At 41.0% G+C, this 23,941-nt stretch overlaps 1 protein-coding gene across 20 annotated transcripts in view; it reads right to left on the bottom strand.

Moving 5' to 3' along the window:
* Adam22 (ADAM metallopeptidase domain 22) overlaps window positions 1-23,941 on the bottom strand; it is a 218,330-nt gene that overhangs the window by 95,536 nt on the left and 98,853 nt on the right. For all 20 annotated transcript variants that reach the window (XM_085684035.2, XM_085684020.2, XM_048433607.3 and 17 more), the window contains exon 4: window positions 16,673-16,739. In XM_085684035.2, coding sequence (XP_085540161.2) covers window positions 16,673-16,739 — 67 coding nt within the window. The remainder of the gene's footprint in view (window positions 1-16,672; window positions 16,740-23,941) is intronic.

Genomic DNA, 23,941 nt, shown 5'->3' with positions numbered 1-23,941 from the left:
CACACACCCACAAAGATAATAAATGTCTTATAAGGCGACTGAAAATTTGAGATTCCCACAAAGATCTTCTCTGTAGTAAATTACTGTAATAAGAGACAGTTCCCACCAGGTTCGCTCAGACATGTCTAAATTGGGAGAATGGAAAATCAATGTGGGCCACATAACACCGACTATGTAATTATAAACCCATGAATTCTAACTATTTCCAGGAAACTATTTGTAATAGTATCATTTTTATAAATAATAAAATTTAAATATGTTGCTGCATATAGAGTTTTTAACATAAAAGATATATATAACCTTAAACCTTATGTTGTATTGGACATTTAAATATGAACAAGATGAAAAGGACACACATATCAAGAGAAAATTTATTTTTTATCTCTAACATAAAGGAAGAATACAATTGTTGCTACTATTTTTATACAAAACAATAAATGGAAGGGGAGGGAAGAGAAGGGGACAGGAGGGGAGGAAAGGGGGTAGGCACAATGTTACTCTCCCCCAAGCCTGGCCTTAAGAGGTACAGGAAGGAAGGACAGTAGAGCTCATGGCCAACCTTGGCTACACAGGAAGCTTGAGGTCAAGCTCGTTTACAAGAGACCTAAACTTCAAAGAAAGACATTATTTCAGAGTAAACAGTTGGGAAAAGACTTTCCAATCAAATGGACCTAAGAAGTAAGCTGGTATAGTTATCCTAATATCTAACAAAATAGACTTCAAGCTAAAATTAATCAAAAGAAAAAGAGAAGGATATTTCATATTCATCACAGGAAAAATCCATCAAGATGAAGCCTCAATTCTGAACATTTATGCCCCAAATACAAGGGCACCCACATATGTAAAAGAAACATTACTAAAGCTTAAATCACACATCAAACCCTACACACTAATAGTGGGAGACTTAAACACCCCACTCTCACCAAGGGATAGGTTTGCCAAACAGAAACTTAAGAGAGAGATAAGGTAACTAATGGATGTTATGACTAAATGGGCTTTCCAGACATCTATAGAACATTCCACCCACCAAAAAAATACCTTCTTCTCAGCACCTCATGGAACATTCTCTAAAATTGACCAAATACTTGGACACAAAGCAAATCTCAACACATACAAAAAAAAAACTGGAATAAATCCCTGTATCTTATCAGCTCACCATGGCTTGAAGTTAGAATTCAACAACAACACAAATTACAGAAAACCTACAAATTCATGAACACTGAGTAAAACTCAAATGAATCGCCACTGGTCAAGAAAGAAATAAAGACAGAAATTAAAGACTTCCTAGAATTAAACAAAAATGAAAGCATAACATACCCAAACTTATGGAAACTATGACAGCAATACTAAGAGGAAAGTTCATAGCACTAAGTACCTACATAAAGAAGCTGAAGAAATCTCACACTAGTGACTTAGCGGCACACCAGAAAGCTCTATAAGATTAATATAAGAAATAAATTCACCCAGGAGTAGATGCAAGGAAATAATCAAATTGATGACTGAAATCAATAAAATAGGAACAAAGAGAACAATACAAAAAAAATCAACAAAACAAAGAGTTGGTTCTTCGAGAAAATCAAACAAGATAGACAAACCCTTATCCAAAAGGCAGAGAGAGAATAGTCAAATAAATAAAATCAGAAACGAAAAGGGGAACACAACAACAGACATGGAAGAAATCCAGAGATTCATCAGGTCATAGTTCAAAAACCTATACTCTTCAAAATTGAAAATTTTTAAAGAAATGAACAATTTTCTGTATAGGTTCCACATACCAAAATTAAATCAAGACCAGATAAACAATTTAAATTGACCTATAACCTCTAAGGAAATACAAGCAGTCATTAAAATCTCACAACCAAAAACAGCCCGGGACCAGATGGTTTCAGTGCAGAATTCTACCCAAATTTCAAAGGAGAGCTAATACCAATACTCCTCAAATTGTCCCACACAATAGAAACAGAGGGAACATTGCCAAACTCTTTTTATGAGGCCACAGTTACCTTGGTACTGAAACCACAAAAAGGTGCAACAAAGATAGAGAATTACAGACCAATCTCCCTCATGAACATTAATGCAAAAATACTCAATAAAATACTGGCAAACAGAATCCAAGAACATATCAAAAAATCATCCATCATGATCAAGTAGGTTTCATCCCAGAAATGCAGGGATAGTTTAACATACAAAAATCTGTCAATGTAATCCACCATTTAAACAAACTGGAAAAAATACACATGATCATCTCATTAGCTGCTGAAAAAGCTTTTGACAAAATTCAACACATAAAGGTCTTGGAGAGATCATGGATTCATGGAAAAGACCTAAACATAATAAAGAGAATTTATAGCAATCCAACAGCCAATATCAAATTAAATGGAGAGAAACTCAAAGCAATTCCAATAAAATCAAGAACAAGAGAAGGCTGTCCAATCTCCCCATATCTATTCAATATAGAACTCAAAATTCTAGCTAGAGCAATAAGACAACAAAGAAGATGAAGGGGAATACAAATTAGAAGGAAGAACTCAAACTTTCAGAATTTGCAGATGATACATAAGTGACCCCAAAAATTCTATCAGGAAACTCCTACATCTGATAAACACCTTCAGTAATATGGCGGGATACAAGATTAACTCAATAAAATTAGTAGTCGTCCTATATACAAATGACAAATGGGCTGAGAAAGAAATCAGAGAAATATCAAACTTTACAATAGCCACAAATAATATAAAATATCTTGGGGTAACTCTAACCAAACAAATAAAAGACCTATATGACAAGAACTTTAAGTCTTTGAAAAATGAAATTGAAGATTTCAGAAAATGGAAAGAACTTCCATGTTTTTAGTTAGGTAGGTTCAACATAGTAAAAATGGCAATCTTACAAAAAGTAATTCACAGATTCAATGCTATCCCCATAAAAATCCCAACATAATTCTTCAAAGACCATGAAAGGACAATATTCAACTTCATATGGAAAAATGAAACCCAGGATAGTCAAAATAATCCTGTACAATAAAACAGCTTCTGGAGGCATCACCATCCTTGATTTTAAGGTCGACTATAGATCTATAGCAATAAAAACAGTTCGGTATTGGCATAAAATCTGATATGTGGACCAACGGTATCAAATCGAAGACCGTGATATTAATCCACACACCTATGAATACCTGATTTTTGACAAATATGCCAAAGCTGTAAAATAGAAAAAAGAAAGCATTTTCAACAAATGGTGCTAACATTACTGGATGTAGAAGAATTCAAATAGATCAATATCTATCATGCACAAAACTCAAGTCCAAGTGGATCAAAGACTTCAACATAAATCTAATTACACTGAACCTAATAGAGGACAAAATGGGAAATAGGCTCAGATGCATGGTCCCAGGAGACCACTTCCTAAATATAACACCATTATCACAGACACTGAGAGCAACAATCAATAAATGGGACCTCCTAAAACTGAAAAGCTTCTGTAAGGCAAAGGGCACTGTAAATAAGACAAAATGACAGCCTACAGAATGGGAAAAGATCTTTACCAACCCCACGTTTGAGAAAGGGCTGATCTCTAAAATACATAATGAACTAAAGAACCTAGACATCAAAAATATCAAATAAGCCAATTTAAAAAATGGGATACAAGGCTGAATAAAGAATTTTCAACAGAAGAATCTCAAATGGCCAAAAGACATTTAAGAAATTGCTCAATGTCCTTAGGCATCAAATCAAAACAACTCTGAGATATCATCTTATACCTGTCAGAATAACTAAGATCAAAAATACTGAGGAAGTTTATGTTGGAGAGGATGTGGAGTAAGGGGAATACTCCTCCATTGCTAGTGGGAGTGCAAACTTTGGAAATCAGTATGGCAACTTCTCAGAAAACTGGAAATCAATCTACCTCAGGACCCAGTGATACCACTCTTGGGCATATATCCAAAGGATGCTCAATCATACCACAAGGATACTTGTTCAACTGTGTTCATAGCAGCATTATTCATAATAGCCAGAACCTGGAAACAACCTAGATGCCCTTCAACCAAAGACTGGATAAGGAAAGTGTGGTACATTTACACAATAGAATGTTACTCAGCTGTAAAAATGACATCATGGAATTTGCATGCAAATGGGTAGAACTAGAAAAAAATCATCATGAATGAGATAACCCAGATCCAGAAAGACAAACACGGTATGCACTCACTCATAAGTGGATACCAGATGTAAGGCAAAGGATAAGTAAATTACCATCCACAGCTCCGGAGAAGCTAGGTAACAAGGAGGATCCTATGAGGAATGCATGGATTGCCCTGGGAAGGGGAAATAGATGAGACTGGGATAAACTGGTGGGGGACACAGTCAAGGGGAAGGGATGTGGGATGAAAATGAGGGAACAAAATGGTAAAGTTGGGGGAGGGATTGAGTGGGAAAACAATGAAAGAGACATCTTGATAGAGGGAGCCATTATAAGGCTAGGGAGAAACCTGGTGCTAAGGAAATTCCCAGGAATCCACAAGGATGCCCCCAGCTAAGACTCCTAGCAATAGTGGAGAGGGGGCCTGAACTGGCCTTCCCCTGTAATTAGATTGGTGAATACCCTGACATCATAGGGTAAATCATCCACTGATGATGGAAACAGATGCAGAGATCCACAGTCAAGCACCAGACTGAGCTGCAAAAGGGGTGGGGGGGGGAGAGAGAGAAAGAGATTATATGAGCAAGGGGGGTCAAGATCATGGAAATCTACAGAGACAGCAGGACCAGACTCCTAGGAACTCATGAACTCTAGACTGACAGCTATGGAGGCTGCCCAGGACCGAACTAAGTCCTCTACATGTGGGCAACAGTTGCGTAGCTTGGCTTGTTTGAGGGGTCCCTGACAGTGGGACCAGGATCTATCCATGGCGCATGAGCTGGCTTTTTGGAGCCCATTACCTATAGTGGATGCCTTGCTCAGCCTTGATGCAAGGGGGAGGGGCTTGTCCTGTCTCAATTTAATGTGTTAACTCCCTGTGTGAGATTGTACCCTTTGGTAGGAGTGGTTGCAGACCAGGCTGGAGGGAGGTGCGGGGGAGTGGGAGAAGGGGTAGGGAGGGGAATCGGTGACTGTATGTAAAATTAGTAAAAATGAATAAATACATTTAAATAACCTAAAAAAGAGAAAAGTAGACATTAGAAATCACAGATAGATTTGGTGAAGGTGCTGAGAATGGAGTTTAAATGGAAGAACACAGCCATCACCTGACAAAGTGCTGGTTTCATCCCACTAGGCTTCCCCACATACACCACCCATACACTTCACAACTGTGCAACACACCACACAACATATGCACCACACCACACACACACACAAACCGCACACACTACCACACACACTACACAACATATGCACTACACACACACAAACCACACACACTACCACACACACTACACAACATATGCACTATACACACACAAACCACACACACATCATCACATACATCACAGGACATACGTACCACACCACACACACACAAACTGCACACATTACCACATACACTACACAACATACGCATCACACACACACAAACCACACACACACCACATACACCGTACAACATATGCAACGCACACATACAGATGCACACAGAGAATGGAAATAAGCGTAATAAAAGTCAAATATGTTAACTCTCACATAGGTATCTTAAAAATATCTGATATAAATTTATATGTGTGAAATACCTTAAAATTATAGAAATTTTATCACAAGTTAATTGGTTATAATTTATAGCTTGAATTTAAAATAGACTAACAAATGTCTATAGAACTTGAGCCAGCCTTGGGAAAGAAAGTGAACTTACAAGGGTGAGGAAATTGTGCACTAACTGATCCTGTTCACGTTCATCACAGAGGAAAAATAATATATCCCCCAGTCCTGTCAAAATGGACTTTCCATCCGCACTGTTGGAGGTCACGAGAAACCACCATACTTCCAGCATATGGGCAAGTTTAGTCCTTATTTTATCATCCGTGAACACGAACTAGCATGTGTTCTAGGCATGCATGCTATGCCAAAGACTTGCTGTAGACAAAGTGAAGACCCCTGATCTGCTGCCTGTGTCATGAGCAGACACAGATACTGACAGCAAGCATGGGCAAAGCCACCGCACATGCGGCCTCACTCTGGAGCCCTGCACTAACAGTGCTCTCCCACCGCCCAAGTTCTGTTTACCTCCGTGCTTCGTCTTGTTTATCAGGAATGGAGAATGAAGCGCACAGGAGGCAGTAAATCCACAGCCCAGATACTAACTGGTACAATGAGAAGCAGAGTCCACCTAACCCTAACCGTATTGGCAGCGCTGGGGCTTTTCTGCGTCCAAACTACAGATTGGCTCTGAGGCCTCATCTGTGAACACTACCGAAGACATTTTAAATTTTTACTTAGTGAGAAAGGTGGCGTGTGACCTCGAAACAGACCTTATCTAAAGTACTGCAAAGTGGTAAGCCTCGGAACCATCAGCCCAGCACTCAGCATTCCAGCGTCAGCTGCAGCCACGCTATAAAGACGGATGGGAGAAGGGTAACAGATGTGTGGATCCATACGCACCCCCCACCTCCGGTCCACTCGCTCCAGTCTCGCTGTCCACCCTCTGCTTTCTTTCTGCTCACTTGTTACAAGATCCCACATCAAGGCCTCGGGGCCTCGGAACATACTCATCCTACTGCCAGGACACGTTCTGTTCCCACTTCACCTGCCAGTTACGCAAACTTCGGAGTTCGCATCAGTTCATGATGAGGGCCGTGGAGCCGAAGGGCAGCTCAGTGGGAGAGGATTTGCCTGACAATTTCATTTTCTGTCCTGAAGAATTAAAATATCTTTCTCGAGCCACCAGCTAGATCAAGCCTACCACAAACGCCCTTCCAGTAACACGAGCTTCATGATAACTTATTAGTTATAAACTTTGCAGGAGCTAGGGGTCACTAGCTGAACAGCGTCTGTGGCTCCTTAGAGACAAGCTTCACAAGGGTGAGAACCGAGTTAGGCCCTACACGCCGCAGTAGCTGTGCGCATGAACCGCAGACTTACTCTCTTCGGGTTTACTGGATGAATAAGGACTGCAAACATTGCAGGACTTTCCATTGCTAGTGTTCTTGCCTCTAAAACTCTGCATCTGCGCTTTTGAGAGTTTCCTGTTACAACCATTAACTGTCATTATCTGCATCTAATTCCTTTCTTACACCATCGATGCAAGACTTCTGTAAAAACTATCAGCTGGACCCCTCCTAGGTTACTATTTAAAGTGTCTATAAACATTCAAACTACTCGATGCCTAGGATCCTGATTCTCCGATCTCTACTGTGTGTTTTTATTTTTATAGTAACACTCACTGGAAAGCAAGGGCTTTTAATAATGAACAAGAAAATAACTATATCTTGGAACAACGCCAAGAGGAAAATTGTGTGTGTGTGTGTGCACGCTCTCGCACACGCGCATTTTAAGCTGCTAAAACAACTTCCTGTTTGATTCTAATTACTCTAATAACAGTGCACTCTGATACCAAAAGAAATTGCCAAGAGTGTATTTGAAAAGGCATTATATAATGAAAAGGTTGGTTTCAGAATTAAAATAGAAAACCTCTTCTACTGTAATTAGTTCTAGACACAAAACACAATTAGTGCCACTTTGCTTTTTAAATATTTTTCGCTGAAACTGTTTCAAAGATAAGATCTTAAATATCATCTATCTCCACAGATAAGATCTCGAATGTTAACTGACGGCAGAATTCTTCGGATACTTAACTGGGCAAACAGAAACGTTACACTAGAAAGAAAAGAAGGGGGGCTTTCTACTACACAGCTTCCCAGCAAAACCCAAGGACAGAACTCCTGGGGACAGCAGCTGTCACTTTATTTCTCTGGAGTCCCAGCACTGGGGCCTGACCTGTATCAGCTGGAGACGAGCCAATAGATTTTCTTTAAGCGACAGCGTGAAGACGACTCCTAATCTTTATAAAACCACTAAGGAGGTGGTGCATTATCTGTGAGGACGGACCGAGGGCAACCTTCAGCTCAGAAGGAAAGGAAACTTACTCCTCAAAGAACTCTTTTTCCCATAATCCAAAGAGAATCAAATCATGAAATCCAAGACCTTCCTGAACCACACTGATTGCAATATGGTAGAGGAGCATATGTCTGCCTAAGTCTGCCAGAGAGGAAATGCATGCCCCATCAAGACCACAGAGGAGATGAGCCATACACAGACAGTTAGCAGAAGACCTGGAACAGTTAATGCATGCGTGAGGACGGACCAAACATTTTCTGTTTGTTTACGAGATTGTGTAGCTCCTTTGTGTGTTGAAAAGAAGGGAGAGGAAGGGGGGATGGACACTTTAATGACATTGGCAAGGATATGATCAAATCTCTTCAAGTTTTTGGCAAGATGATGGTATGTTTCAGCTTCATTACTCTTGCTCATAAAATTTCACATTTTCTCCAAGTGCAGATAAACGCATGTGTAGGCACAAGACGGGCAGGAGGACGGAGCATGTGCGTGCCATGTGCGAGGCCGAAACATATTTCAGACATAATGGCTCGGATGCCACTGTGTTCCCCAGTAGGGAACAATGCACAATTTAACTTCTATAGAGAATAAAGAGGAACTAAAAATAACTGCAAGAACAAATGGCTGAGACTATCGGCACCCTTTGGAGGGACTTGGTCTTCTTTGAAAGAATGGGACTTTTTCTATTGGAATAATTGAGACTCATCTGAACTAACTCCATCTCTACATCATAGGTCATTAAACACAACTGCCAAAGGAGGTGTTGCTGAAGTGTTGGAGTGCCGAGACTCACATTCTAATTCCTCTGCTATTATGATTGTCTCCAGAGAGCTCCAGACTGTGCTGGATAAGAATATAAATCCTAGTACCAGACTTCTTGACCCCAAATTCTTGGACCAGTAAGTTCAACCCTCTGTGCCTCAGTTTCTTTATATGTAAACTGAGGGTAACAAAGAAAAGATCGCTTAATAGGTATGTGAAATGAGTCCGCTGGTGTCCAGGACATGGGAAACACTTGCTCTTGTTACTGCTTCAACTCTGGTCTTCTGTCGCGATGGAACCCAGTTATCAGTATTAGTATGAGGTCAATATATGTTTTGTTTGCTTTTGCTTGGGGTTTTGTTGTTGTTGTTGTTTTAAATCAGTTCTTTTCTGGGCAGTTGGGCCTAGCCAATGAATTAAGCCGAGTTTTCATTTTCCTCATGAGAAAGATAGAAACACGGGTTCATTCTCTTCTCTCCTTCCTCTCTCCTTCCTCTCTCTCTCTCTCTCTCTCTCTCTCTCTCTCTCTCTCTCTCTTTCTGTCTCTCTCTGTCTCCCTCTGTCTCTCTCTCCTCTGTGTCTCTCTCTCCATCTCCCTCTGTCTCTCTCTCTCTCTTTTCTCTCTCTCTCTCTCTTTCTCTCTCTCATGTGTGTTGGTGGGGATGAGACAAAGTCCTTCTACATGGCCCTGGATGTCCTGGAACTGACTACACAGACCAGGCTGGCCTCAAAATCACGGAGATCCACCTGCATGTGCCACCATGCCCGGCTGGAAGAGGGATTCTCAGTCTCTAGGTTTGTGTGCAGGGCCACCGAGTCCTCAACCCACACCGGCTCAGATTCAGAGGCTGTGTGTGCAGAGGAGGCCTGAAAGGATGAGGGTCAAAATGCGAAGGTTGAAAGGCGAGCCTGGGTCTGGACCTCCTTTACCTCAGTGACCTCGAGGGACAGAGAGATGGTATTACTGAGATCCATCATGCTTTGCAATCTGAGGTCTGGGGGTGGGAGGGAGGTTCTGCACAGCACCTGCTCCCTAAAGCAACCAGATGTCCGCCCAAGTCAACATATAGTCTAAAATCAATATTATGAAGATAGGAATTCTGTAGTAGTAATATCAGCTTTATAAAAAATGTAAGTATTAATTTATAAAATATAAAATGTGGGGAGGTGCAGGAGGAAAGATTATTAAGGGCTAATTTGACCACACAGTAAGCCAGGCTTAAAAAAATAAAATGATAACATTATGGAACCTTGAATTCGGTGCTAAGGAGGCAAAAGCTGTCAGATCTCTAGGCTTGAGGCCAGCCTTATGAATATAGTGAGTTCTAGGCTAGCCAAGGCTATATGGTAAGACTCTGTCTCAAAAAACAAAAATAAAATAAAATAATAAAGTAAAATAAAATAAAAATAATAGAATTTAAAGCTAATGTACTCACATCTGATAACCAAATATTCGCCTATGACAAAGATGTATAAACAAACACAAATATTTAAATCACTCTAATCTTATTAACTGGCCAACTTTAAGTAAGGCATGGCTAAACTGCCTTGGAGAAGGGACTTGAGAAGAAAGTTTTCTAAGTAACTTATTCTAAAATTATATTTATCTGTAGTACCTTAGTTTTGATTGACGTGAGTTTTGAGGCTAGCTCTCCATCCCCCAGCTCTCCGCCTCTCCTTGTGGATCAGATGTGAGCTCCAGCGCCTCGCCTGACTGCTGCCTTATTCCCACCGTAGGGGCCATGCACTAACACTCTGAAAGTGTAAGCAAGTCCCCAGTTAAATTCCTTCTTTTGAAAGTTGCCTTACTTGGTGTCTTCTCACAGCAGTAGGAAGGTAACAGACACACACCATGACTGTACCAGTTCTTTTCTGGCAAACAGAACTTCGGCGAGGCGTGTTAATGTGACTTGTATCTCCCACACCTGAACCTGACTTCTGTCCTGCAATAAAGGTTCTGTTCTCAGAATTCAAGCCTCGTGCTGGCAGGGCTTAACCTAAATCTCTCAGAAAGTGCAGCTGCAAAAATAACGTAGCTACAGAGTCTAACACATGATAGCTGCAGTGGCCAGACAGTCCTGCCATTGCATCAGGGAATGTTTGTCATCGTTGTTTACGCTCTGGTAAAGAATTCTGCTGCAGAGCTGGCGGTACAGCTCAGTGGGTAGAGCTCCTCCAAGGACCTAGGATCTGTGGATGACATTTCCCCACTAGCCAGCCTTAAAATGCACATCACTGAATTCCTTTCACTGCATGGAAGCCTTCCTATCTCCACACAGCCCATGATTTAAGCTTAAGTAACAGCGTCTATAAATAAATTCATTTTTTTATTCCTTTCTAAAACCATCTCCCCAGCCATATGACTCAGTGACTCTTAAGGTAACTAAGCATTATCCAAGAGTCTCTGCAAAAGCTACTGTATTTAGAATTCTAGACAAAAATCATGCGTCTCTCAAAGATAAGATACAGTTGTAAGTAAGAGAGGCATCTTGGAAGAGGGAGGCTGTTGCTGAGTTATTTAAAAATACAGAATAATTAAATAAAAAATGGCTTAGTATGCTAGGTATGGTGGCTAATGCACTGCAATTGCAGCATTTAAGAGGATATGTGAGGAAAACTGAGTTCAAGGCCAGCCTGAGCTACAGAGTAAAGCCTGAAAGTAAGAGGTGAGAGAAGGGAAAGGAGAAGAAGGGGCGAGAAAGGAGGGGAGGGGAGAGAGAGGTGGGAAGAGGAGGGAAAGGGGGGAGGGGGATGATAGGGATGGAGAGAGCAGCTTGGCAGAGATCTTTTGGTGCCAGGAGCTGCTGCTTGCATTGCATCCCCAAGGTAGCTTCTAAACTCAAAGCTACACTAAAAAGCTACTGAGAGCGGTGAGGATGGCTCTGCTCTAACACATCTATCAGAAGTCACTAAACACCAAAGCCCAATTTTTCTTTCCTATTTAATGTTTTATAGACGGAACTGAGATTCTGTAGGGCTAAAGCAGTTTTGAGAATCAATAAGGAAAGTCAATATCCAAAAATAAGCAAAAGCAGATTGACTTCTGTATGTTGCAGAATATTAAAGGTGGGTTACATTTGTTTATGCTGTTTAACGAATATTTGTTGCAAATATTTGATGCATTCTTTTATGTTGCATTTGTTTAACTCTGTGAAGCTGTCTTACTTTGCCTGTCTAAACTATCTGATGGTCTAAAAAAGAGCTGAATGACCAACAATTAGGCAGGAGAAAGGACAGGTGGGGCTGCGCCAGAGAGAATAAATAGGAGGAGAAATATGGACAGAAAAGATAGAGAACCAAGAAAGGGAGGAGAGGAGAACCCAAGGGTCCAGTCACCCAGATACACAGCAAGCCACAGAGTAAGAAGTAAAAAAAAGAAATACAAAAATTGAGAAAGACAAAAGCCCAGAGGCAAAAGGTAGAGGGGGCAATTTAAGAAAAGATGGCTAGAAAGAAGCCAGGCTAAGGCCGGGCATTCCTAAGTAAGCCTCCACTTATTTTGGAGCTGGGTAGCAGGCCCCCCAAAAGAGTAAATTAATACAAAACAACCAACTATAGATGTGTTCATCTTTTCAGCTATAACAAACATGTTGATGAGATTTTCTGACCTGACAGTATAATACTTAATCTGCACTTCTTGGGAGTGCAAAAGAAACAATTCAAGTACTTTTGTACTATTCGGTTACATGGAACAATTTGAGTGAAATTTTAGTTGCATATAAAAGGATACATGAACTAAAGCTCCTGTCATTTTTTTAGTTTAAAAAAAAAAGGTAGAAATAATAGAATGTACTCACTAAACAATGACATCTTAGATGAACCAAATTCTATCACTAATGAAAACCGACTGTGCTTTGATCTAAGAAAGTAGTCTACAACAGTTCGTCACACTATAGAATTATTTGTGAAGGGTTTTGGGTTTTGTTTTGCTTTTTAAATAAAACACCTAAGAGTATGTCAAAAACGCTGTTCTTTCAGCACACAGGAAGCTTTTGAATTGTTAGAAGGTTAGATAGGAATTGGGCTTCTTGGCAAGGAATCTAGAAAAGGAGACAAGAGAAACCTCAAGTGTGATGGAGATGACAGGTAGTCTTCTCCTGGTGCTGCTTAGGTTCGTGGAAAATAGAAAGTTAGGGAAATATCTGTTGCCCTACCAGTCACCACATTTAAAGTTTTTCTGAATGATTTCCTACAACAGCCCTTAGAGTAGCATTTTCCCCATTTCTAACATATTCGTTAAAGAAAACAAAAAGATTAGGATAGGACTTTAAAGAGGTTAAAAAAAATCTCTATTTTAGGAAGGAAGAAATAAGCTGGGAATCTGATTTAGGAAAATGAATGCAAAAGGAATTTAGTAGTGCAGGTGTCTGCAGGAAGATGGTAGTATGCCAAGAAGGAAACAGTTCATGGGGAGACAGCAAGGTGCCTCCATGGGTAAAGGCATTTGCCTTTACCTGAGTTCAATCCCAGGACCCCAATGGTGGGGTGAGAGAACTGACTCCTTCCTACAAGTCATCTTCTCACCTGGCATGGGGCATGTACGTGCGTACACACACACACACACTCAAGAAATCTTTCATAGCACGCATACCCTTATGGAAGAAAGATGGATGTAGAAAACCCAGGCTTTCTCTTTGCTCCTGTGTCAACTCCCCTATCTGTTTCCAGAAAGAAGGCCCATTTGAGTTTGCATTAAAATATTTTTAATGAAATTACAATACATTTTTGTCAGCCTAAAAGGCTCCCCAAGTGTCACAGTAACCTCTCTTGCCATTAAGTACTTTCTCCTCTGACACCTGCTCCCCATCACACAGCATTTTCTTCAATCTTTTTACCCAAGATTTTAACCTTGACCCACACTCCTTTGCATTCTTATCCATCTTTCCCCTGACACTGAGAACCCAATTAAGACTCCGAAGCAATGATTTCTGGGGAAAATCAAATGTACCCAAGTCAAAGAGTAGTAACCAGTTAGCTGCCAGCCTAAAGTCAATACATGCCTAACTTTAGTATTGAGGACTCTAACACAAAGGCGAGCTGGAATTATTATATTTAGAAATAATTGTGCTATTAAAATAGACACTCATTGGCCATCGCTTTATTATCATTAGAAATAAAACAATTAAAAATACTCAGAAATAATCATGCTAACGAATGGCTATGATCTTTCACGAGAGGTAGATGAACCACAGCTCCACAGAAATGCTTACTCTGCTTTTTGACCCTGAGGAAATCTGTCCCCTCACCCACTGCTACAAGAATATGATTTTCCATTCCTCACTTAGTGTTTGAAAACTTGTGCTAGGATTATCTTCCCAAGATGTTCACGCAGGGAAAGTGAAGGAGGTGGGTCACCAGCATTGCCCCAAGGCAACTGACAACCCAGAAAAACTAAACAAAGTTAGTTCAACCCAAGCTGAGAGAAAACCTATACAGTCTTTAGACAAGTTACCGCTTTAGTTCATGGATTAAAAGCAATGGTGTATTGTCACTGTTATTAGAAACCTCCAAAACCAGTTACATATGCATAAAAAAGCCTAATAAAATCCCTTTCAACTTTTCATGGCCCTCGTATTTTGTGCACTATAGTCTGTCTGGTAGGTAATCTCTGGCAGATGGCCTGGCCATGAAGTTCATCAAGGCTCACACTGTGTCTGTATAAGCTCTCTATAAAGCAGGAAAAGCTATATTAATGATAGCAGGCCACTTCGAGGGAGGAACACATGCACACAAGAGTGCACACAACCAAGTTATCAGCAGTAAATGCCGGTTATCAGTATCAGTCCTGGATGCTGGGCCTCTGTAACTGGAAATTTCAGAGACCCAGAATACCACGAGTTCAGTGCAGTTCTAAGGCCACACCCTCAAAAATCCAAACAAACAAACAAAATCAGTAACAGAAACAACAACAAAGTCAAACTTAAAAACCACAAACTGTGTGCTTTGGGATCTGTTGCCACCATTCATGTCTTCAGTTTTCCTCTCTTTCAAATCCAAAGTTGTTATTCTCCACTCTCAACACTGAAAACTGTACCCTACTGTATTCTAATCAGCAAGTGCTTTCACATTCTAGGTGCCAGGTCTGGGGGGATCACACCTGTAATTTCAGCGCTTAGAAGGCTGAGGCAGGAGTATTGATGTGAATTTGAGTCCGGCCCAGACTACAGGAATAAGTCTCTTTCTCAAAAAACAAAAATCTGAAAAGATCTGTGCGCACAAATATACAATTCGTCTTTTAAAGTCCATATGAATTAATATTGGATGTCCTGGGCTTAAATCTGATGCTGTCACTTCTTAATCTACCTTGGGCAGAATTTAAAACTTCACAAGTCTTACTTGTTTCCTTCATAAAAAGGAAATAATACATATCTCCAAGGACTGTTATATTGATTATGAGAGGGAACTAATGTCTCTGACATACTATAAATACTTAGATAAGAGCTATCATGATTTATAAAGGAAACCTAATTGGAACACAGGTGTAGACCTAGACAAACAATAAAGTTCATATCAAACACAAAATGTTACATTTAGAATCTTGCATTTGTTTTTATTGTAAGAGGTATATGTGACTATGCATGTGTATATGTGTATGATATTCACACACATGCACATGTGTGCCTGTGCATGTAAAGGTCAGAGGCCAACGCCAGGATCTTCTATAACATCAGGATCTTCTTTTGAGACTGAGTCTGAGATGCAATGAACATCCAGCTGAACAAATAGGCTAAATCGAGCTGGTCAACGGGCCCCAGGACTCCTCTACCTCATCTCTGCCTCTGCACTGACGGGGCTCCAGGCGGGAGCCTCCTGTCTGGCTTCCACACAGCTGCCAGATACCAGAACTCAAGTCCTCACACTTGTATGCTAGACATTTTGCTTGACTGAGCCACCGGCATAGCTCTCAGAACTTAGTTTTTAATGGATCAAAAATATGCAAAAGTTAAAGATGAAACTTTTGTCTCATTAAAAGAATAAAAATAAGTATCTCTTTTGTACATAAAGACTTTTAATAACCTTGGAGGAGAAAGTTATAAAGACGGCGATAAAAGAAAGAACTTTAAAATCAGGATTGTGTAAGATAAAACTGCATTCAATGAGACCTAAAAGGCCCGGAAGGTCCTAAGTGGTTATTTGTTAAAGATAATCTATTTGGGTGGATTTTACTTGCTCTAAATATAAAATCGTAACCAACAGTAGAATCTGGACTATGAGAAACTGCATAAAATAAAATTTCATTTCTGCAACAAGTAAACTTAAGAAAAGATCAAATAAAGCTGAAGAAAAGTTAAAGCACACATAGACAAAACTAAAGAGCCATGTGCTTTGGTGATCAAACTATAAATCACGGTGCCAAAAGGACAGCCTCACAGTGAGGATGGTTTTGAGGAGGGTCTCTGCAAGGCAAGGAGGCGGGGCTTGGATGTGCAAAGCAACAGGTGCGCTCGATGACCACGCTCTGCAGCTTGAACAGGATGGACGTCATAGGCACCGACCTTTAACAAATCATCAGTCCATACATGGTTTACGCACATCTCTGTGTTAGTATTACACTTTAAAATATTTTATATTAAAATTGCAATTTTATCAATGCAGTAGTGACATTTTCCATTGGACCGAATTCCTCTCCTCGCATTCATATGCATGCCCTAAATCGAATGCGCTGCACTCGACTTTTCCCAAGCAGAAGGCTGTGACAAGTGAGCAGAGACCTTCCAGAGACTAGCTGCGAGGCATGCTTTACGGCAGGTAGAATTTCACGTAAGGAGTACAGCTCAGTTGGTAGAACGCATGTTCAACGAGCACAAAGTCCTGAGTCCCAAACTCAGTTTAAAAAGATTGCTCCCAAAGGAAGGAAATTCTCACTTACTTTGTTTTCCACGACCTTGCCTCCACGTTCAATGTGTCTCTCTACATAACCAGAGGACAGCAACTCACTACAATGAAAAAGAGATGGCAATTAAGGAGGATACTGCCACAGAGGTTGCCGAGCACACTCTCCAAGCTCTGGGTCTGGGGGTGGGGGTGGGTTAAATATACATCACGGTTGAAAATATGCATCAGCTTCACACATATCTACTTTAACAATTCTTTAAATCATATTTTTAAAACGAAATCAACACTTTGCAGAGAGGGAAGAGGAAGGAAGGAGGCAGCAAGGAGGAAATATGCTAGACAGCTAGCGCTTCTACAAGGAAACAGAGAAAACCGAAGCACCTCTACCACCTGTTAGCCCACGGCAGAGCAGAGCCGATTCCCCCATTCAACACCAGAGCTAGAAAACTGTAGCAACACCAGTATTTTTTTTTATAGATATTTTAGTCTTGTTTTTTTACTATAGCTTTCTTACTACTCATATCTTACCAGATGGGTCATATATGCTATTTTTTTCTTATAAATTATTAGTTCCTATCACACACAGAAAAATAAAAGGAATGGGGAAAGTGTTGCCAAGATGGGGGAGCAAGTAAAGATCTGACAACTGCCCAGCTGCCCAGCCTGACAACCTGACTTCAGTCCCCGGGACTCACAACGTGCAAGGACAACAACCTCTCCCAAATTGTCACATGCACACTGACGCCCAAGCACCACATCCACAGGCGCACACACACACACACACACACACAGAGAGGGAGAGAGAGAGAGAGAGAGAGAGAGAGAGAGAGAGAGAGAGAGAGACTAATAAAAACAAAGAAAATGAAAAGTAAAACCTCATCAACATTTTGAAGCTATTCTTAAAGTCTTCTAAACAATCTTATGTGATTGGATGCTCACCTAATTCCTTATCTATTTATTTACTTTAGACAATGTGTATTGGTTTTCTGCCTAAATGCATGTCTGTATACCACACTCACGCATTGTGCATGGAGGCCAGAAGAGAATGTAAGATACCATGGAACTGGAGTTAGAGATGGTTGTGGCGCACAATGTGGGTGCTGGGAATTGAATCCAGTCCTTTACAAGAACAGCCAGACCTGTTAACTGCTGCACCATCCTGCATCAGAAAGCTACTACTGAAGAAGGTTCCTAAAATATACACCTGTATATAATGAATTTAAATGGAGATACACAATGGGGGAGATAATAGCACAAACAGACATCATATGCCACCAAATTAAATCCCCAGTACCAGAAATGGGATACAACTCTTTCAGTCATTGTCAAAGGGGTCCATAAGCACTCCTAAGACATCACAGACTATTGGCAATGCTGTTGGTTACCCTCTCGAACCCACTGCTGAAGACAGCATGTATGCATATCATTGAACATGGAGGAACTGAGGTTGGGCTCGCCTAGAAGCTTCATCCCTCGTGACCAGCATTCACAGTGCTGGAAGATAGTCATACGTGTTATAAGAGGAGAAAAATCATCATCAGTTTCACCCAGCAACAAACTGATTTTTTTTTCTCTCCCAGAAGTTACCAATTACGTATAGTTTCTTTGTTAGACGTGGGACTCTGCGTCCACTTCAGTACTGGGATTTTCTCTAGCTAGAGCTTGTAGAGGTCTTCTGCATGCTGTGGCAGGCAATCTCTGCTATGAGTTCATGTGTGCAGGAGTCCTGTTGTGTCTGGAGAATACTGTTTCCTTGGAGTCATCCATTACTTCTGGCTCTTACAATCTTTTCACCTTTCTTCTCTATTAGATCCCTGAGACTTGAGGGAAAGGGAGTGATAAAGACATCCCATCTACCGCTAGTGCTCCTAAATCTCTCACTGTACAGTGATGGGTCTCTGTGTTACTTATCATCTACTGCAAGAAGCTTCTCTGCTGAGGACTGAACAATGCACTGGTCCATGCGTATCGCAATACATCATTAGGAGTCATTTCACGGTTATGCACCTCTAGCGGAATAGTAGTAGGTTTACTAGATAGGTTCACGGCCTAGCTAGTCTTAGGTTCTTGGCCTCATTAACAGTGTCAGGGATGGATTCCATCTCATTGAACTTGCCTCAAATCCAGTTTTAAAATGATTAGTTATCCTCCTAACATTTGTGCCCTATTGTACTGGGTGTGTCTTCTAGGCAGGTCACAAACTGCCAGTCTCTTCATCCCAGTGTTGTGGTTACAAGCAACCTTGTCCTTGTAGTACAGCCAATACTTTTCCTACTGAGCCATCTTCCCAGGTCCAAAAGGGTCTTTAGATATTTTAAAGCACTAAAATATAAATAAAATTACCATGAATAACTAAAAAGAATACATGAGGCTATAAATTTTTAATGCTACACTATTTATACACACTGAGCCAACTTTTTAAAAAATCTTCTAAAAATGGTTTTATGAATCATCAAGTCAAATTGTCCCAATCGCAAATTTCTGAGCACACGGTCCATCATGAGCACATGGCCCATCATGAGCACATGGCACACGGCCTGTCATCATGAGCACACACGATCCGTCATGAGCACCATGCCTACAGTTGTTTGAAATGTAAACAAATATACCTACAGTGCTGCAGAATCTATGACTATACGGTCAGGAAACTAAAGTCCAAGTGTCATTTACTTTTGAGAATATATATTTATATTTCCCCTTCACCTGTCATGGATGAAAGTGTGTGAGAGGCAGAGAGAGAGAGAGAGAGAGAGAGAGAGAGAGAGAGAGAGAGAGAGAGAGAGAGCGCACTTGTGTACACATATGTGCGTGAGCACATGAAGTTCATCATTTTGCCTAGTGTTGCGGGCCAGTGAGCTCCTAGGATCCACTTTTCTCTGCCCCCTACAGGAATACACAGCCATGCCTGGCTTCTTATGTCAGTACTGGGGGCTCAGACTCAGGTCCTAGCACTGGCAGAGCAAGTGCTCTTATTTACTGAGCCGTCTGCCCATTCCACGGAATAGGTTTACCGCATTGCTTTAAGCGAGAGCCAGCTAGGATGTGCTAGATTGTGTGTTGCAGATTTTAAAAAAAAAAAAAAAAACCTAAAAAGTAATTAAAATATCAAGACATTTATCATCTTCTTATTATAAATTCCAGAGCAATTATAATTGAATTTTCAGTTAACATCCAGCTGTTAGATGAATAAATTTGAGCCTTTGTGTGTGTGTGTGTGTGTGTGTGTGTGTGTGTGTGTGTGTGTGTGTGTGTACTTTTGAGACATTTTAAGTATGGATGACTAGGTAATAGGTAAATTGTGTTATATGTAGGTACCATCTATCTATGAGCTTGCCCAATAACTGAGAGAATAAGGGTTGTATAGACGATAACTAGCCATCTTTTTCTTTCTTAGGTCAGTTCTGGACCTTCTGGGAACCCTCAGAAGAGAACGCAGCATGAGGGGAGCAGTATGTGGAACACTGTATGCCTCAGAGAGAGCTGCTGTGCCCCCTCTCCCCAGCTCACTCCCTATTCCAAGTCTGCGAACCTGTGCTCTGGACGTTCACTCTGTGCCTAAACTGATTTCTCCTTGGTTTAAGGGTTAATTTGTTCATCTGCTCTACCTCTGAGGCAGCTCTCTCAGTAGCGAGCCTGAAGGCTACCACTGACCACATCAGGGTACTTCCAGGGCTGGCCCACCCACAGCGCCACTGAGACTAAGGGCACTTTGTTTTCTAAAATTTATTGTCCTTCCTTTATGCATACGGGTATTTTGCCTACAGGTATGTCTGTGTACCGCAGGTGTGCCTGGTGCCTACAGAGGCCGGAAGAGGGCATCATAGCTACCAGAGCAAGAGTTACAAACTATTGTGGGCCACCATGTGGGTGTTTAGAGTTGAATCCAGGGTTCCTGGAAGAGCAGCCAGTGCTCTAACCAATGAGCCATCACGCCAGCCCCAAGAGAATTTTTAACTTTCTGCTCTGTCATCGATCAGTATAATGGTTGGGCTGTTCTCTTAATTGGCTCCTCTAATGGCCCTAATGTAGCTGCTGCAATTTCTAAGAACCTCATGAAGACAAATATATCCCAAGACTTAACAGAATGAAAGAGGGAGGGGGAAGGAGGGAGGGGTGGCTAGCCTATAGTCCACGCTTCTTTAAAGGTAAACAAACGTTTTTTACAAAACTTAGATTTAATCTCCTCAGACGTCTTTTACAGAATTGCGTTATATGGCCACACCTAGGTCAATCCCTTGACAAGGGCATTAATCACTGAATACTCTAGAGTCTTCTTCGCGGAACAGGATTCAGGGGGAAAGGGCAGCAGAAAGAATGACTGCTGCACAGACAGCAACAGCAGCCTTTCTGCTGCTTGTTTTCAGGTATGGCAAATATTTCACATTTCCAAGTGTTTTGGACAAAACGGCAATCTACGTAGTGCAGACTTACCTCAGACAAAACAGGGGATTGAAACAGTATCCACACCACACTTGGTTAACTCGGCCTGTGTCCCAAACAGGATATGTTCTGGCCAGAATTCTACATAGAGCTCTCCCTTGGCTTTGGTACTATATGACACATCTTCCCCGGAAATGGGGCGGGGGAGGGGGACACTACCACACAGAGGCAATGTTATTAACATAACCAGCCAGGTTCCAGCTCTTGGGGGATCTGAACTAGCAAATTCCGGGAAGAGGGAGGTACATATCTTCATGCGACTGATAAAGGACACTGAAGCTCATCTCTAGAAGAACATAGTGGCCGTCTTTAGGATAGTCTTTAGAAGAACAACAGGCGTAGCAGTAGTAATAATTATCTTAATCCTTAAAAACAACGCTGAAGTATTCTAGGTTTTCAAATTTCAAGGGAATATTTTCGTGCGAATTATAAAATCCAGGTGAGAAGACACCGTGAATCACAAGGGGAGTGATCACAGCAAAGATAAAGCACTCCGCTCAGGAGCCATGCAGCCATTCCAATCAAGTACCCACAGCTACATGCACTGCAAGGAAAGGCCCCTTGTAATTTACACCAGAAACAGTGCGTGCAATTCTGTTTTGTTTGTTCGTAGTATTGTGAAAGTATGCTAAGTATTCTTATTTTAATGATTGGACTGGAAAGCCATCCATTAACGATATCATTGTGCCTTCTACTGAAATATAAAATAGTACTTACGGCCATCAACAGGGACTAAGTACACTTTCATAAAGTCTCATGAAATAGAAATAATCAAAATTATCCTGTCTTTTTCCCCAGGACATGGTTTATTTATGGTAAAGCAAAGCTCTACTTGAATCACTGTAAACATAGGAAATGAGATGGTCTCCACTGCATAGAGAAAATGCTATCTTACCAGAAGTGTACTAAGAAAAGTTCATTTATGTGGACAGTTTACTTAATACCTTGTGTATGGGTGCTTCTACATGAACTTTAAAAGGTAAGTCCAATTATTAAAGTTAGGAATGTATTCTGAACGCTACTTCTCTTTCCATTGGCATGCTATAATAAGCCTAGAATAGTAAAACCAATCCAATGTTAAGTGCGTTCAGTCAACACAGAACATGATGGCACACATCTGTAATCTAGGTATCCACGATGTCAAGGCAGGATTGCTGCAAGTTTGAGATCAGCCGGAACTAACAAAGGAAAACCTTGTCTCGAAGAACTAAACAATAGTAAACATTTTCTGTCAATAATGACTATCTTGTGTTTGCTGGAAACTATCATGAACCAGAGGTAGCTTGTATAATACAAAAATTGGGGAGCTGAGACCAAGTATTTGATCTTCCATCTGCCCGCTGCCATTTACCAGCTTTGTAACTTTGGATAAATCATTTAATCTTTATGAATATAATTTGTCCATGTTTAAAATGGAGACTATAAATTTGATATGATAGTAAGCCTGCCTCTAAGTGATTTCACATGACTTTGATAATCTTGATTTCAACCAAACCACTGATTTGTATCTACAAATCTTTCTCTAGAATTCCCTGTTGAAATTTTGTATCACTTTTATTTTTTAGATTTATTTATTTTATTTGTATAAGGATTTTGCCTCCATGTATGTCTATGTGCCACATGCATGCCAGATGCCCATGGAGATCAGAAGACAGTATCGAATCGGCTGGAACTGGAATATGGATGGTTGTGAACCACCGTGTGGGTGCTGGAAATCGAACCTAAGTACTCTGCAGAACAAGGACTCTACCTACTGAGTCAGTACTTCTCCTTGAATGTTGGCCCTTTTCTGGGTTGGGCCACTGCTTTGTAAGGTTCTACCTGCCCTCTTTGTGGTTTTGATATAGATATTATCATTGTTCTTGCCTACTGAATTTTCCAACTATGTCTGTAAACTAGAAACCATGTGGAGATCAGCCCTTACTCTTACTATTCTTCTTATTCTCCCTGCTACGTCTACTTCTTCCCCTTTTTCTCCTTTTTTCTTCTCCTTATTCTTCCCCTTATTCTTCCTCTCCTCAGCACCCCCTTTCGCTTCACTTTCTCCCCTCACATGGAAAAATAAAGAATATGTAGAGGCAATGTATCTGAGTTAATTTTTTTACCCTCAGATCCTTGTCTGCCATAGACATCTAATTCTGAGCCCTGAAGGGGTACTGAGGTTGGTACTCAAGGCCCCTGATCTATATCCAGACCTCTATTGGGGTTTTTTAACCACTGATGCTACCTATGATTTTTCATTGCCGTTTGCCTCTGTCTTTTTAAACTGCTTGTATTCTTTGACCTCAGGAAGATCATCCACTGGCACATGCTTCCAACTTTCCAATGCCCCCTTTCTCATCTGTATTATGTTATACTTTTGTACGGGTCCAGTGAAACTACAGCCATGTTAAATTTAACTCGTCTGCCAAAGCCTTGCACTTCACCACATCGTCTGAGTGACCGTGGTTCCAATCGTGACCACAATTATCAGTCGGTCCCTCAGCATAGCGCGTCATGCCCAGAAGCCCTTCACATCTTTTTAGTCTCTTTACTTATGAGAAGATCCTTCCGTATTTGTCTCTCCTCAAATCTTCAAAGTAGTCATGGTGACTCCCTGATGACATCATCTTTTTTTTTTTAAGATTTATTTAGTTATTATGTGTACAGCATTTCTTCCGTGTGTGCCCGCATGCCAGAAGGGGGCGCCAGGTCTCATTATAGATGACTGTGAGCCACCATGTGGTTGCTGGACCTCTGGAAGAGCAGTCAGTGCTCTTAACCACTGAGCCATCTCTCCAGCCCCTGACATCTTCTTTCCAGGCTACTTTACACCCCTGTTCTTCGACAGTGTTCTCTAGAATTCAAACACATGGCTCTCCTA

The sequence above is a fragment of the Myodes glareolus genome, chromosome 27 (assembly GCF_982192425.1).
Source record: "Myodes glareolus chromosome 27, mMyoGla1.1, whole genome shotgun sequence".
Classification (NCBI taxonomy): domain Eukaryota; kingdom Metazoa; phylum Chordata; class Mammalia; order Rodentia; family Cricetidae; genus Myodes; species Myodes glareolus.
Note: the sequence above shows the minus strand (reverse complement) of the source record. Positions and strands in the feature narration are given on the sequence as shown.